A 12,696-nucleotide genomic window follows, 5' to 3' on the forward strand; every position below is an offset into this window, starting at 1 on the left:
TGAAACTCAAGGTAATAATCTTAGGTTGCTACTCAACCATGTGTCCATTATCTTAGGATTAAGCAGACTGCAGAACTACTAGGTCAAAAAGAGTGGTGTGGAAAGAACAGATTCATAGCAGCAGTATGAGAAACACCAAACTGTTCTGTTGGAATGGGTTCCAATGAAACTAGGCTGGAATCATGGTTCTGGAAATTAGGACTGTGGATAGGGATTCAAGCAAAAAAAGGTAGGATGGAGATGGGAGATTTATACATCTCTAAAGATAGATCAAGTTAACATAATAATGTAGGAACAAAAAATGCTGGAAAAACTTTGCTTCCACTCCACAGATACTGCCAGACCTGCTGATTCCAGTGACTCTTCTTCAGAATTGGAACATAGCAAAAGAGGACCTGGGTAAAGAAGCAAAGTGTGACAGCATGTTTAAGCTTAATAGTGCAGCAGTAATTAAAGCTCCACACAAAAAGAACGTGACAACAACAAACAGTTAAAGGTCAGTGTCTAAACTTTATAAATTTTTTTAATGCTATGAACTAACAGCTCAAAGATCAGTCAGCTTGATAGACTCACTATTAGTGACCAAAGTTAATAAAATATAGTATGAAACATTTCAAGAAAGGCAAAATGTAAAAATAACTCATTTTTGGGGTCATGAGCGTTGCTGGTTGGGTGGGCATTTATTGCCCAGCTATTATCTTTAGTTGTCCTTGAGAAGGTGGTAATGAGCTGCCTTCATCTGCTGCAGTTTATGTGATGTAGGTATAGGAGGGTTTTGCTCATGCACCATTGAAAGGAATGGCAGTACATTTCCAAGGAAGGATGGTGAATGGTTTGGAGGGGAACTTGAAGATGGTGGCACTCCCATGTACCTGGCTGGCATTCATGAGCAAAACTTTACTTGTCACTTTTCAGCCCAAACCTGCACACTCTCCAGGTCGTACTTCATTTGGACATGGATTGTGTTACTATCTGAGGTATCACATGACAGTGGAAAAGCAATCCGGTTTTGGGGAGTCAACAAATTTCTAGCCCTTGATCTGCTCTTGAAGTTAAGAAATCATTTCTTGCATAAGTATTTTGCTTTGTGCTCAATAACCTAATAGCAAAGAAATAAAAGCTTTGTTTTTGACATTTATTTATACAGACAACTCAAATAACTTCACGGAGATACAAAAGTCCAAAAGTAAGTTTGAGCAGGGATCCCTTTATGTACAATGAAAACTTGAAAAACATGATCAATTACGGCAACAAATTTCCATATGTAATTCATTGTGAAACTTTAACTCAAGTAAAATGTCCAATTATGTAAAATACAGTAGTAAACAGGTAGTCAAAACGTAGCCTCCTGCACACTTTTATAGATCCTTTCAAAGACAGCCAAGAACACACAAGATAGCTTGCCTGAGGTATTTTTGATAGAAATATACATATTAAAAAAGATTACAAAACCTAATAAGACCTATGTCTTAAAATGGAATTGCACACTGATGTTAATGTTATTTGCACATTTATGAACATTAAGACAATTACAAATCAGATGATGTTTCCATGGATTTATACAGTTATGCAGTCACTTTAAAAATTAGTTCAAAAACAAGTTGTGTTCCAAAAGCTATGATCCCAATAATCTCAATCACAGCATGCAAAGTTTGTGTTATTTGGACAGCAACTAGTTTTAATAAACAATATCCAACTTCCTTAGATTTATTTAATTTTTTTAGAACTTGATTGAAAACATACATTCTTACCACAGTGAAACTGCACTGATCCCAGGTTTCAAAATCATGTGACCCAGTCACCTCAGTGAAACACAGAGGGGAATTTGAAACAAACAAAATCAAGTCAAAAAACACAAAATACAATACATTTCAAAGAATATCACTAAAAAAGATTCACCTGGAATTATTCATAATACTTGGACAAGTCCAAACTCTTCCCTGTTGCACAGTAATCATCACTGAGGCTCATCACATATTGTGCTGGAGTGTATTTTTTCTCCCCCATAAGCCACAAACATGACTGTAAAAGGAATCTTAAATTCAACATCTTCAACACAATGTGGACAGTACCAAGATTTATTAAGTTTGATCTGATTCACTATTCACATGGAAGGATTTACATGCATATATTACTTTAAGTTATTAATCACAATTATGCAATAGTTGCATTCAATTTTGAAGACTATTTGATTACACAACTGGCAGTACCATTGTGTCCTGTTCAGTAGGATTATAAATTTCACAGTATTCCTAATTCCAATTTTTTCTCCACATCAGTTTGAAAATTTCCTAGATAATATCAATAGTGACATTAATACTGCTGGATGTTCAGCAATAAATGCTTCATGTCATTCCAGCATAGGTTTAACAAAAAGGTGCTTATAAGTTAAGAACAATGCTGTCAATTTGCTTTGAATCATTCCTGATATTAATCAAAAATTAAGATACACAACCATTTTAAATAGTGAGCTTCAACATAATTCTTAGTTATGTATCGTTACACAGCATCAACTTTAGTTCCATATTGATTCCTTTAGACTGATGGACTCAGCACTCAGCAACTTGAGCTGTAGATGCACCATTCATTGGCTTCAGGGTATTCATCATCATACACCATCATTCAGCCAAGAGGGCAGAATAAACAACATTTACAAAACTTTGAAATAAAGAGTAGATAATAGATTTGAAATCAGCACAATGCCATATTACTACCAAAATATCCCAAAGCACTGTAATATTAATTTTCAAAAACATATAGATCCACTTAAGAAAAATCATTGATGATTATTGGGGGGGGGGGGGGGGGGGTGAAGAGAGAGGAAGGAAAGAAAAAAAATAAAACTAACCATAACGTAGAAGTCTTAGTTTACCTATGAAATTAACTTCACACAGTACTGGGAGTAGATCTGTAACATCATTTCATATGGGCAAAATGCAGAATTCCCATACTCCTGTGCTTTTATCATTTTATCAACAAAAATGAGACTATTGAAACACATTTTTCTGACATTAATGCGTACTTTGCTTCCATCCATATAATTTTACATGCTTCAAACCAAACTTGACAAAAGGGCAGGCAGTTAAGATCTTTAAAGAGAAAAAAAGTTCCCAAGTGAGACAGAAATTGAAATCGCTTTACTCCATTTTACAACTTTGCAATTTAACAGTTTCGCTCCTCCTCTTTCATTCAAATGAAAAAAAACATAAGCCATATTTCTTCAAAACACTTCATCCATTTTTTTGCTGGTGGAAAGCAGAAACATTAGCAGCCCCATACCTGACCTAATTTTCTCTGGCAGTAGTACTGGACCTGCAGCATTCAAAACTCATGTCAATCCCTATCTTGAATAACTTTGATAAAGTGCTATTTGCCAGATTTAAGGGGACCAAACCAGCCAATCATGTGAATCATTTCAATACTGACTCAGGTATATGAATTTCTGTTTTATCCAGATAATGGCAATCTTCTGGACTGAGCAGGACTATAAAACCATAGTATGGATCTTCCAATGCAAAATCATATATATTCCTCCATTTCTCAAGTTGAAGTGCTAATAACTATGACTAGACCACTTCTCAAATGGGACAATTTGGAAATGCATAGAATTAAACAGAGTAAAACTCCTTTCTTTTAAATGTCCATTCATCATTATGTGGCATCCTTACACATTGTTCAATGGTGATATTTACTCAACATTACTAGTGAGTATAATTATTTTTAGTAGAATCAGCTACATGGCATGACATGAAATAGCACTAATTAGATTTAAATAATTCAGATCTTCAAGTTAATAGCTTTGTGGTGAAACACACTCTCGTGGAAATTCTCACTTTTTTGTTTGTCATGTCCAAGATTCTACCACTACTGCTATATATGTATCCTTCCTTTGTAACTTCACTTTTGAAGTTAGTTTTCAGATATTTATCATTCTTTCTTAACTCCCTTTTCTCAAGTTTTAGGTAGCCCTATATTGGGCAAATATTCAATACAGATGAACCATACAAATGAAACAACATATATTGTTCCCGATTAGCACATTGTTCTTTATCTTGAATGAAACAACTTTGCCTTCCCATACAGCAGACAGAATGGCTATTTTCATATTCTGCATATACTATTAAACCTTTGGCATGCATCACTTCATTCAAAATCTTGCTAACAAATTTCCATCATAAGTCATCTGCTTATTGGTCTGTTACTACTTATTTTCATGCTACCTTCTCAAGTTAATTTGCTTTGCAATACTTAGAGAATATGTTATGTTAACAGATCAATAAAAAAGATTGCTTAAAAAATTAACCAAATGAATTAGGTGGGATAATTGCCCTCAAATATTTTCCATTACATTGATATATTAGCAGTAATCTTTAAAAATAACTCCAATCATAATGAAAATAACCTGGCATTAGAGTAAAGTTATATTCAGAAAATTAAACGTTAATCCGAACACTGATGAACCCTCACACTATGTTCTTTAAACTTAATTCACATTTTTCTCTTTTCAGTCATTACAGCAAGGGAAGTGAACAGTAATGACACAAATATTATATAGGCAACAGTGTCCTAATCAGCACATCATTAAGAGTACAGACCACACTACAACAAGAGTTTGTTATATTGTAACACTGGCAGGGAAACATGATAACCCCACCTTCTGCAACCATTTTTCAAAAGCTTTGTGGTTAAAATTAAACAAACAGTTAATTGGACTACAAACAGATAAAAACACAAAAAACCACTAGCACAACTGAACTACAAGCTTTAAGCATGCATAGTCACCATAACTTGTACCACAAATATGTGAATGGACCTGAATAGGTGCTTGGTTCCCTTCAAAGTCTAGGTACAAATCGTGAGCATCTTCCCAATCTTTGCTTCCAATGACAGTTACATTTTCTCTTAAAAACAAGTTCAATTCATAGCACACTGGAAAAATGATAAACACAAATGGCAGTTGAGTTCATACAGGAAAGTACAGAAATAATGTAAGCGCCCTAAATTGGTCCACCCCCCCTCACCAGGAGAAGGATTTTATCCATGGAATTAGTTAATCTTTTTGTCCAAAGTACCATCTTCTTTATCTTCCTCGTGGAGGTCAGGTGAGAAGTCTGTGCAAAACCCATTAGCAGTTGCAGCAAGCTGCTTTTCCATGCAATCTGTGACAGCCATCATCTGGTGTGGGTAAAGGTACTCCTCAGCATAGTCAGGATTCGCATGCGAAAACTTGCAGAAGTCCACTGAAGTTAGAGAATTGACATTTTTATCACGTGTGGACAGTTACCCTAAATGCAACTTCAAAGTGTTAGAAAACCTAACTGCTGGAAGTCTTTTAATACTTGGATCAAACAATTGCTAGACTAAGTTTCTTTTGGGTGGTGGTAGTGGTAGGGTAGAGGAAGAGGGGAGGAATCAGGGTCCATATTATTGTGGATGTTGAAGAAACTTTACCATGAATTGGGTCAGGAGCTTATTGCATCCACTATTGTTTCATCAAAAGTGGTTGTACAGTAGTTGCCATACATTTTTAAATTATGCTTCACAAGCATCAGTGGAAGGACCAACACTTATTGTCCATCCCTAGATGCCTTTGAGAAAATGCTGCAGTCCATCCATAAGTACATCCACCATGATCATTTTCTGATCATTCAGAAGTCTGGATGAAAACTCCAGAATGCAAAACCAAATCTCAGTTTTAGAATTCAAATTCATTAAGTTTCAGGATCACTATAAAAGACCAATAACTAATGCTTTTAAAGGAAGGCAACCCTCTGTCCTCCCTGGTTCATGGCTTTTGTCCCACCACAATGTGGACTTTTTTTTTTAAAAAGAACCTAGTGACTCAGCAAACAGTTAGTCTAATAAGGTTGTGGCCTCAGTACCTTTTGAGGAAGCCAGAGATGAACAATAAATACCAACACTGCCAGTAATTCACATCCCTTGAGAATGAGAGAGGAATGAATCGACCCAGTACAAAGTTTGTCCTCAACATGCCAGATTCTCTTACACATTCATGACTGCTACATGCTAATTTCCTCATTAATAGTGAAATTTAAAATGCAATTTGTGGCATTTCCACGACAACTTTCTGTTCCGAAATTCATTCAGCACTCTGTTTGGTCAGAATCATTAGTGGCTGCTGCCATGCCCTTCCAAGAGATGTATTCACATTCTGGGATTTGGGATGGTGTTTACTGCAGTGGCAAGTGAAGCCTCACAAACATTTCCCAGATAATGGTAAGGTAAATGCAGGGTTTTGGGATGGGGGAGGCTTGGATTTGTGTGTGGGATGTTCTTTAGAGGGTCGATGCAAATTTGATGGTACAAATTACCTCTTTCCACACTGTTGGGACTATGAATCTATGATAAGTTTGTGCACCTATTAACGATTTAGATATTTTCTTATCAACCTGATTAGGGATGCTATTACCAACCTTTGGAGCAGGTGGAACTTGAACCTAGGCCTCCTGACTCAGAGGTAGGAACTCTAACACTGCACCACTAGAACCCCTCAATAACATCTAAGCTTACTAATGGCATAAGTTTTAATAAGGATTTTTAAGAGTACAATTCACTACTGAAACATAAGAATTTGTTAAACATAAGTAATGACTTTTGACATTGTTATATAGTATAACATTTTTCTTTATGTTAGAGATACCAAATGCATCTGGAATCAAAAATCAAAAGACTTGCAAGGTAGACACGTTGTTGGTATAAAACACGTTGTTGTTTGCATAAAACTCCAAAAACACTGTCCCAGCAGAATTCACTAAAAATTCTCTGGATGTCAGATATAGCAATATTTATTTCATTAACTGAAAGCATACTATTCAAGATAATTCTTCTGAAGTGCACTTAGAAACTCATCTTTCTGGCTGACCTTCCACTCTTATTCAAGTTTATAGTAGGATGATTAAGTCCTTCATTTTTTGTACTTTAATTTCCTACAAATATTGCCCTCTTTCATCCTAGTTGATGGCTCATTTAATGTATGCAGTAATGTAATGGTACCATTGTTGATTTTCTGGAATGGAAATGCATTGGTTAGGTGAATAGGCCAAAATTTGGCAGACATAGTTAAATGTGGATAAATGTGAGGTCATCTGTTTTGGTTGGACAAATAGCAAGGCAACTTAATATCTAAATGGAGTGAAACTCTGGAGCACTTCAGTATATCTGACTGCCTTTGTGCACAAATTGCAAAAAAACTAGTAGATAGATATTAAGGCAGACAAATGAAATTTTTAGCATATATTGCTTAGGAAAAGAATATAAAGTTAGGAGGTGTTGCTGCTATGGTACAAAGCATTAGCGAGAGTGTAGAATTTTGGTCTCCCGAGGGCGAACGTGGGTGTATTGGAGACAGCTCAGGGGAAGTTTGTAAGATAGATTCCAGCGATAAAGAGTTTGTCTGATGGAGAGATTGAACAGTTTATGGCTCTATTCTCTGGAGCTTAGAAGAATAAAAGGAGATTTAATTGAGGTATACGAGAGGCAAAAAGGGACTGAAACTAGATACAGAAAGAATGTTTCCTCATGTGGAGCAATTTAGAATAAGAGATCAATTTTAGAATAAAGGTAGCAGATTTACAGCAGAGTTGAGGAGAAATTACTCCTCTCAAAGGATCCTGAATCTGTGCAATTCACTATGCCAGAGCATGGTGGCTGCTATGACATCGAGTAAATTTGAGGAGGACAGAGACTTTTAATTAATGAGTTGAAGTGTTATGGAGATCTGGCAGGAAAGTGGAATTGAGGCCAAGGTGAGATCATATCAAATGGCGAAGTAGGCTTGAGGATGAATTGCCACTCCTGCTCCTTGTTCTTGAAAACAAGCTTGACAGCTGAATAGTATTTTTCTACTCCTAGTTAATATTAAGATTGAATAAGTTAGTAAGTCTGATAATTTTGAAGTGACCTAAATTACAATTTAAAAACTAGGAATCAATTTGCCAAAATTTGTAAAAATAGAAAATAATTTGTTTGACATGAAGTGTCAGTTTAATGATAATGGAATTAATATGAAACAGCATGACTGCAATAGTAAACCTGCAAGAGACAGACCCCAAGCAACTTTAAGTAGGACTTCTGACATATATTTGTTGACATTTTCTGGACAAGTAATGACTTAACTGAGTATTACAGGGCTTCAATCAAATGAATATAAAACACTTACTATAACTTATTTTCCTCTGCTGAGTAGCATCAGTAACTGTGAAAAGTTTTGATACATCAAGCTTATTTACTCCCAAAGCAGTCTTCAGAATGCAGGCCAGGTCGTCTTCTGTTATAGTTTGATCAATTGACTCATACATCTATTAAAGAAATATAAAAGTGTTCCAAAATTACATATCTGAAGTTATACCCAATACATGAGAACAAAATACAATTGTAATGCTGCTGTGGAGTGCTCAAATATATTCAACTAAACACAAAAGGTGATTTACTATGTTACTACCAATGCTATAGGTAACCTAACCTGAAAGAAACAATTTCCCTAAATTCCTCAAGCAATTATAACAATTTTACATAAGGCTTATATGATATATATTCTATTCCATTCTGCATCTGAATAAGAATTTATTTACACAAATGGAAAACTGCAAAGTAATGACCTTGATTATGCATGATACTTAGCATCAAACCAATGCAAGCTTGTTATATTTTAAATATCCCTTAAAAATATAAGCAGCAGAAAGATAAAGAAGGGAAATGCCATTTCTTGTTCACTTATAGCTAGAAATTAATACAGGGTTCATAAAATAGATGTTGGGCAAAACAAATGAGGCAGCTATAAATGGAAAATGTTCAAAAAAAAAGAGTTAAACTCAACCTGAAAATTGGAAGAATTAATAGACATGCATCTTAGAAAGAAATTAAGTTTCTAGTAAAATAGTTAAGTAAATTGTAATGGACACATCCGGTCTTTCAAGGTTTTAAAATTATTTTGTATACCAAGTTAAGCTCATTTATACTTTACTGAGCTACTGTCCCATTATTACTCCTTAAGAATTTTGACGTCCTTGTATTGTTATATTCATCTCACTGGCATGTTCTGAAGCACATTTAAAATTGTAATGGAACTTAGGAAATCACTGCATCAGTGTGGTCTCAAGAGTTGGTATGTTATTCTAATTGTTTTGAATCCACAATATTGTAATAGATTAAGATTTAAAAGGATCAACTGGATTTTTAAGTCTGCAAAGACATATCCAGAACACCACAAGTTAGGCAAAAATCGATTAGCGTGAGAAAAATGGTAAATGGATTATATTATGGATAAGTGTCAAAGACTGGAAATCATAAATGATGATGGAAGTGCAAAGCTTTAAGCTTGAACAGGCTTGATACTCAACATTTTCAACTACAGCAGTGACCAATAAAATGGAAGGAACCAAGCATATTTGTAATATTTTAGCACACCCTCAGGACAATTCAACAATATTGAATTACTTTGGAAATACACTCATCATTGTTCTGTCGGCAACAAGGTAGCCAATTGGTAAGTAAAATTCTTAAACAGTTTAAAGCAATGAGTGACCATTTGGGTGGCAGTATTTGAGGAGGGTATACTAGTCTAGACACACAAGGAATTTCCATTCTTCAAGCATTGCAAATGGAGCATTGATTTGTGTAAGAGTCTGCTAGATACACAGTCTACTTAACAATCAATCACAACCCCAATGTCACATTTGACAGATACTCAATCATGGATACAGATTCACTTTCAGAGAATAATGCCTGTAACATTGTGCTAAACTGTACGGTGGACAAAATTGTAGAATAGAAGGCAGTAAAAGCCCTGTTCAAATCATTTAGTCTGCGTTATTTCATAACTGAAATTAAAAACTAACCCAATGGCGGATGATGTAACCATTATTGGTTGTTGGTAAAAACTCACCTGGTTTATAATTCCTTTAGAGAAGGAAATCTGTCAACCTTTCCTGGTCTGGACTACATGAGACTTCAGACCCATGTAATGTGGTTGACTCAAGTGCCTTCTGAAATGGCTTTGACAGCCTTTTAGTTCAAGGACAATTAGGGATGGACAACAAATACTAGCAATACTCTCATTCCATAAAAGAATAGAGGTTAAAAAAAAGGGACTTTCATTTTGGATATTTCCCTTATATTTACAAACTTAGTTTTGGTGGAAATAAAAATAAAACATAATAGTACTGTTGTTGAACAGTCAAAATTGAAAATTTAGAATTATAGGAAAAATGGAATAGCTTACAGAAAGTGGAAAAACTATTTAATTTGGTTAAAAAGTGACATAAGGCAATCAGCAAAAAAACAAACAAAATTTCTGTGTGTTTAAAAAAGGTATAGGGTGCTTGGTTAAGACACAACAAGGTCTGATGTGGGCAATTAAACTGAAAAGAGCTGAAAATGTGTTGCTGGAAAAGCGCAGCAGGTCAGGCAGCATCCAAGGAGCAGGAGAATCGACGTTACAGGCATGAGCCCTTCTTCATGCCCGAAATGTCGATTCTCCTGCTCCTTGGATGCTGCCTGACCTGCTGCGCTTTTCCAACAACACATTTTCAGCTCTGGTCTCCAGCATCTGCAGTCCTCACTTTCTCCTAATTAAACTGAAAAAACAACTTGTCTGCTCGGAAAGATTCAATCTATGGAATGATACTGGTTACCATTAATGAAAAGCACATGCATCATGTGAAAAACTGAACTGGAATCATTGATGCAAATTAGCAACATTAAAATGAGCAACTGCAACAATGCTTAATGCAGCAAAAAAAAGAGGTCTTGTATTGACCTATAACACTGTATCCTGAATTGTTGAACCACAGCTAAACATCCTGGACTCAAGGAAAGAATGTTTCTATCACAACCAAATCCATAAAGGAAAGGCAATTAAATCAAAGCAGGAAGGAAAATTGGTATAATATACAAAACTAAAAAAGGCACAAAAAAAATAATGTTGAGTCCTTAATTAAAATGCTTTTTTGTGCTTAGAAGTATGATTGATTCAAACTGAACATATCTACAGAACCAGAATTCCCCATTGAAAATAACCCAAACCTTCTGATGTTATGAGGAAATATTATACAAATTAGGCCTATTTTGACTAGAATTTAGATAGTTAAGGGCAATCTGATGGAAGTCTTCAAGAAGCATTTAATCTTGCCATATTAACTATTTCTTAAATAACCTTTGCCCAGTTGAGAAACTGGATGCTTCAAAATCTTGCCTATAAAAGCAAGTGGGTACCTGGTGACTTGTGATTTCTGCTTAGAGACTGCGTGACGACATCATTTTAAATGGGGCTGCTGCAACTGCAGCAGTTGCTCTATGGTGAATGGGCATGGTGCCTCCTTGGATTCTCCAGTCACACAGTTGAGTAACCACTATGCATCAGCTTCAGAACATCAGGTTGCTCACTATTGGACAGGTTCAAGGAGTGAGCGTTCTCTCACAGATAGTTCTTCCAGGCAGGCTCAGGTAGTACTGTCGGCAGGGGCAGCTCTAGCTCAGAGTTATAACTTGAGCACAGCGGGAGTTACAACCAACCTCTGGCTGAGGGGTATAATTTTAGCACCGAGAGAAACAGAGTCAGCTTGTGGCTGTAAGAAACAGTGAATCATTTTTAACAGTTGGGGTTATAGCAGCCTCCTGGCTGCTAGAACAGAGACAGATTGCTAACTTGGCTAAAGAGCAAGGGATGCTGAATACATTGGCTAAGTAAAACTCCAAATTGACATTTGCAAAACATAAAATCTGGACAGCTATACCAACCACTTATCTACCAAACAAAGGAGGGCTGAGACAGAAAGACACCAGGTCCTACTACACAAAGAAACACGTAACATGGCTTCTGAATGATTAACTCTTGTTTCAAACTATTAAGTGTTTCTCCCTGATCAGCCAGAACCAGAGAAAGTTCCAGAAAACCATCTTAAAAAAGGTATAAAATATGGGTTCACCTGCAAACTGCTCTTGGGAATCATCTGAGGAGACCAGCCTGGAAAGAGGCAGAGACCAGCTGACCATCCAGAGATCGAGAAGCAGCTGTGCAGAGACTGAGCCAAAGCCAGAGCCAGAGCCACAGAGAGTGACTGCATAAATTTGTAATTTTGTTCCTAAAAGTGGGAAGTTTTGCTTTTGCTAGCAGCTTGCATTCATATTGATTTAATCACTCTGGTGTTGTGCGACACCTGGATAAATTCATTCATGACATTCTGGTCGGAGTTGTCTGCAACATGTTTAAAGAGGAACCAGACAACAGAGTGATGGAGAGGGGACGACTTCTGGTTAGGAGTGGATCTTCAGACTTCAGTGCAGCTCTCTGCGAATAAAGGGAGTGCCTGCACAAAAATAAGCCGAACAATGTCCTGAGTTATTGTGTTACACCAGTGTCAGCTTCTGGACAGGGTTTGCAGTCACAAGGTCTGGGTGGCAATCACAACCTGATATCCCTAAGAGTTATAGCTGCTTTTTTTTTTAAAAAAAGAAAGTGGTCATTTTAGGCCGTTTTAAATGGAATTTCAGTTTTCTACTCGTATGTTCACGCAGGACATCACTGATCCAATGTTATTCAGATCTCACCTATCATTTTCTTCCCCTTTGATTTGGTCAGTCAGGTAATAAGGGTATTAAGCTTCTCAGCCACCTCTGGCTTCCTGCAGATACAGGGTGCAATGAAGAGCACCCACATAGAATTGAAAGCACTCTATT

General features: G+C 36.3%; 1 protein-coding gene across 3 annotated transcripts in view; it reads right to left on the reverse strand.

Annotated features, from left to right (window-relative positions):
- Nucleotides 1-560: 560 nt before the first annotated feature.
- LOC132815625 (lysophosphatidylcholine acyltransferase 1-like) overlaps nucleotides 561-12,696 on the reverse strand; it is a 222,230-nt gene continuing 210,094 nt past the window's right edge. For 2 of the 3 annotated variants that reach the window (XM_060824572.1, XM_060824573.1), the window contains 2 exons: nucleotides 8,180-8,318; nucleotides 561-5,240 (listed from right to left, as the gene is read on the reverse strand). In XM_060824572.1, coding sequence (XP_060680555.1) covers nucleotides 5,047-5,240; nucleotides 8,180-8,318 — 333 coding nt within the window. In that variant the 3' untranslated portion in view covers nucleotides 561-5,046. The remainder of the gene's footprint in view (nucleotides 5,241-8,179; nucleotides 8,319-12,696) is intronic. The other variant, XM_060824571.1, reaches the window with a different exon arrangement.

The sequence above is a fragment of the Hemiscyllium ocellatum genome, chromosome 5 (genome assembly GCF_020745735.1).
Source record: "Hemiscyllium ocellatum isolate sHemOce1 chromosome 5, sHemOce1.pat.X.cur, whole genome shotgun sequence".
NCBI classification, from domain to species: Eukaryota; Metazoa; Chordata; class Chondrichthyes; order Orectolobiformes; family Hemiscylliidae; genus Hemiscyllium; species Hemiscyllium ocellatum.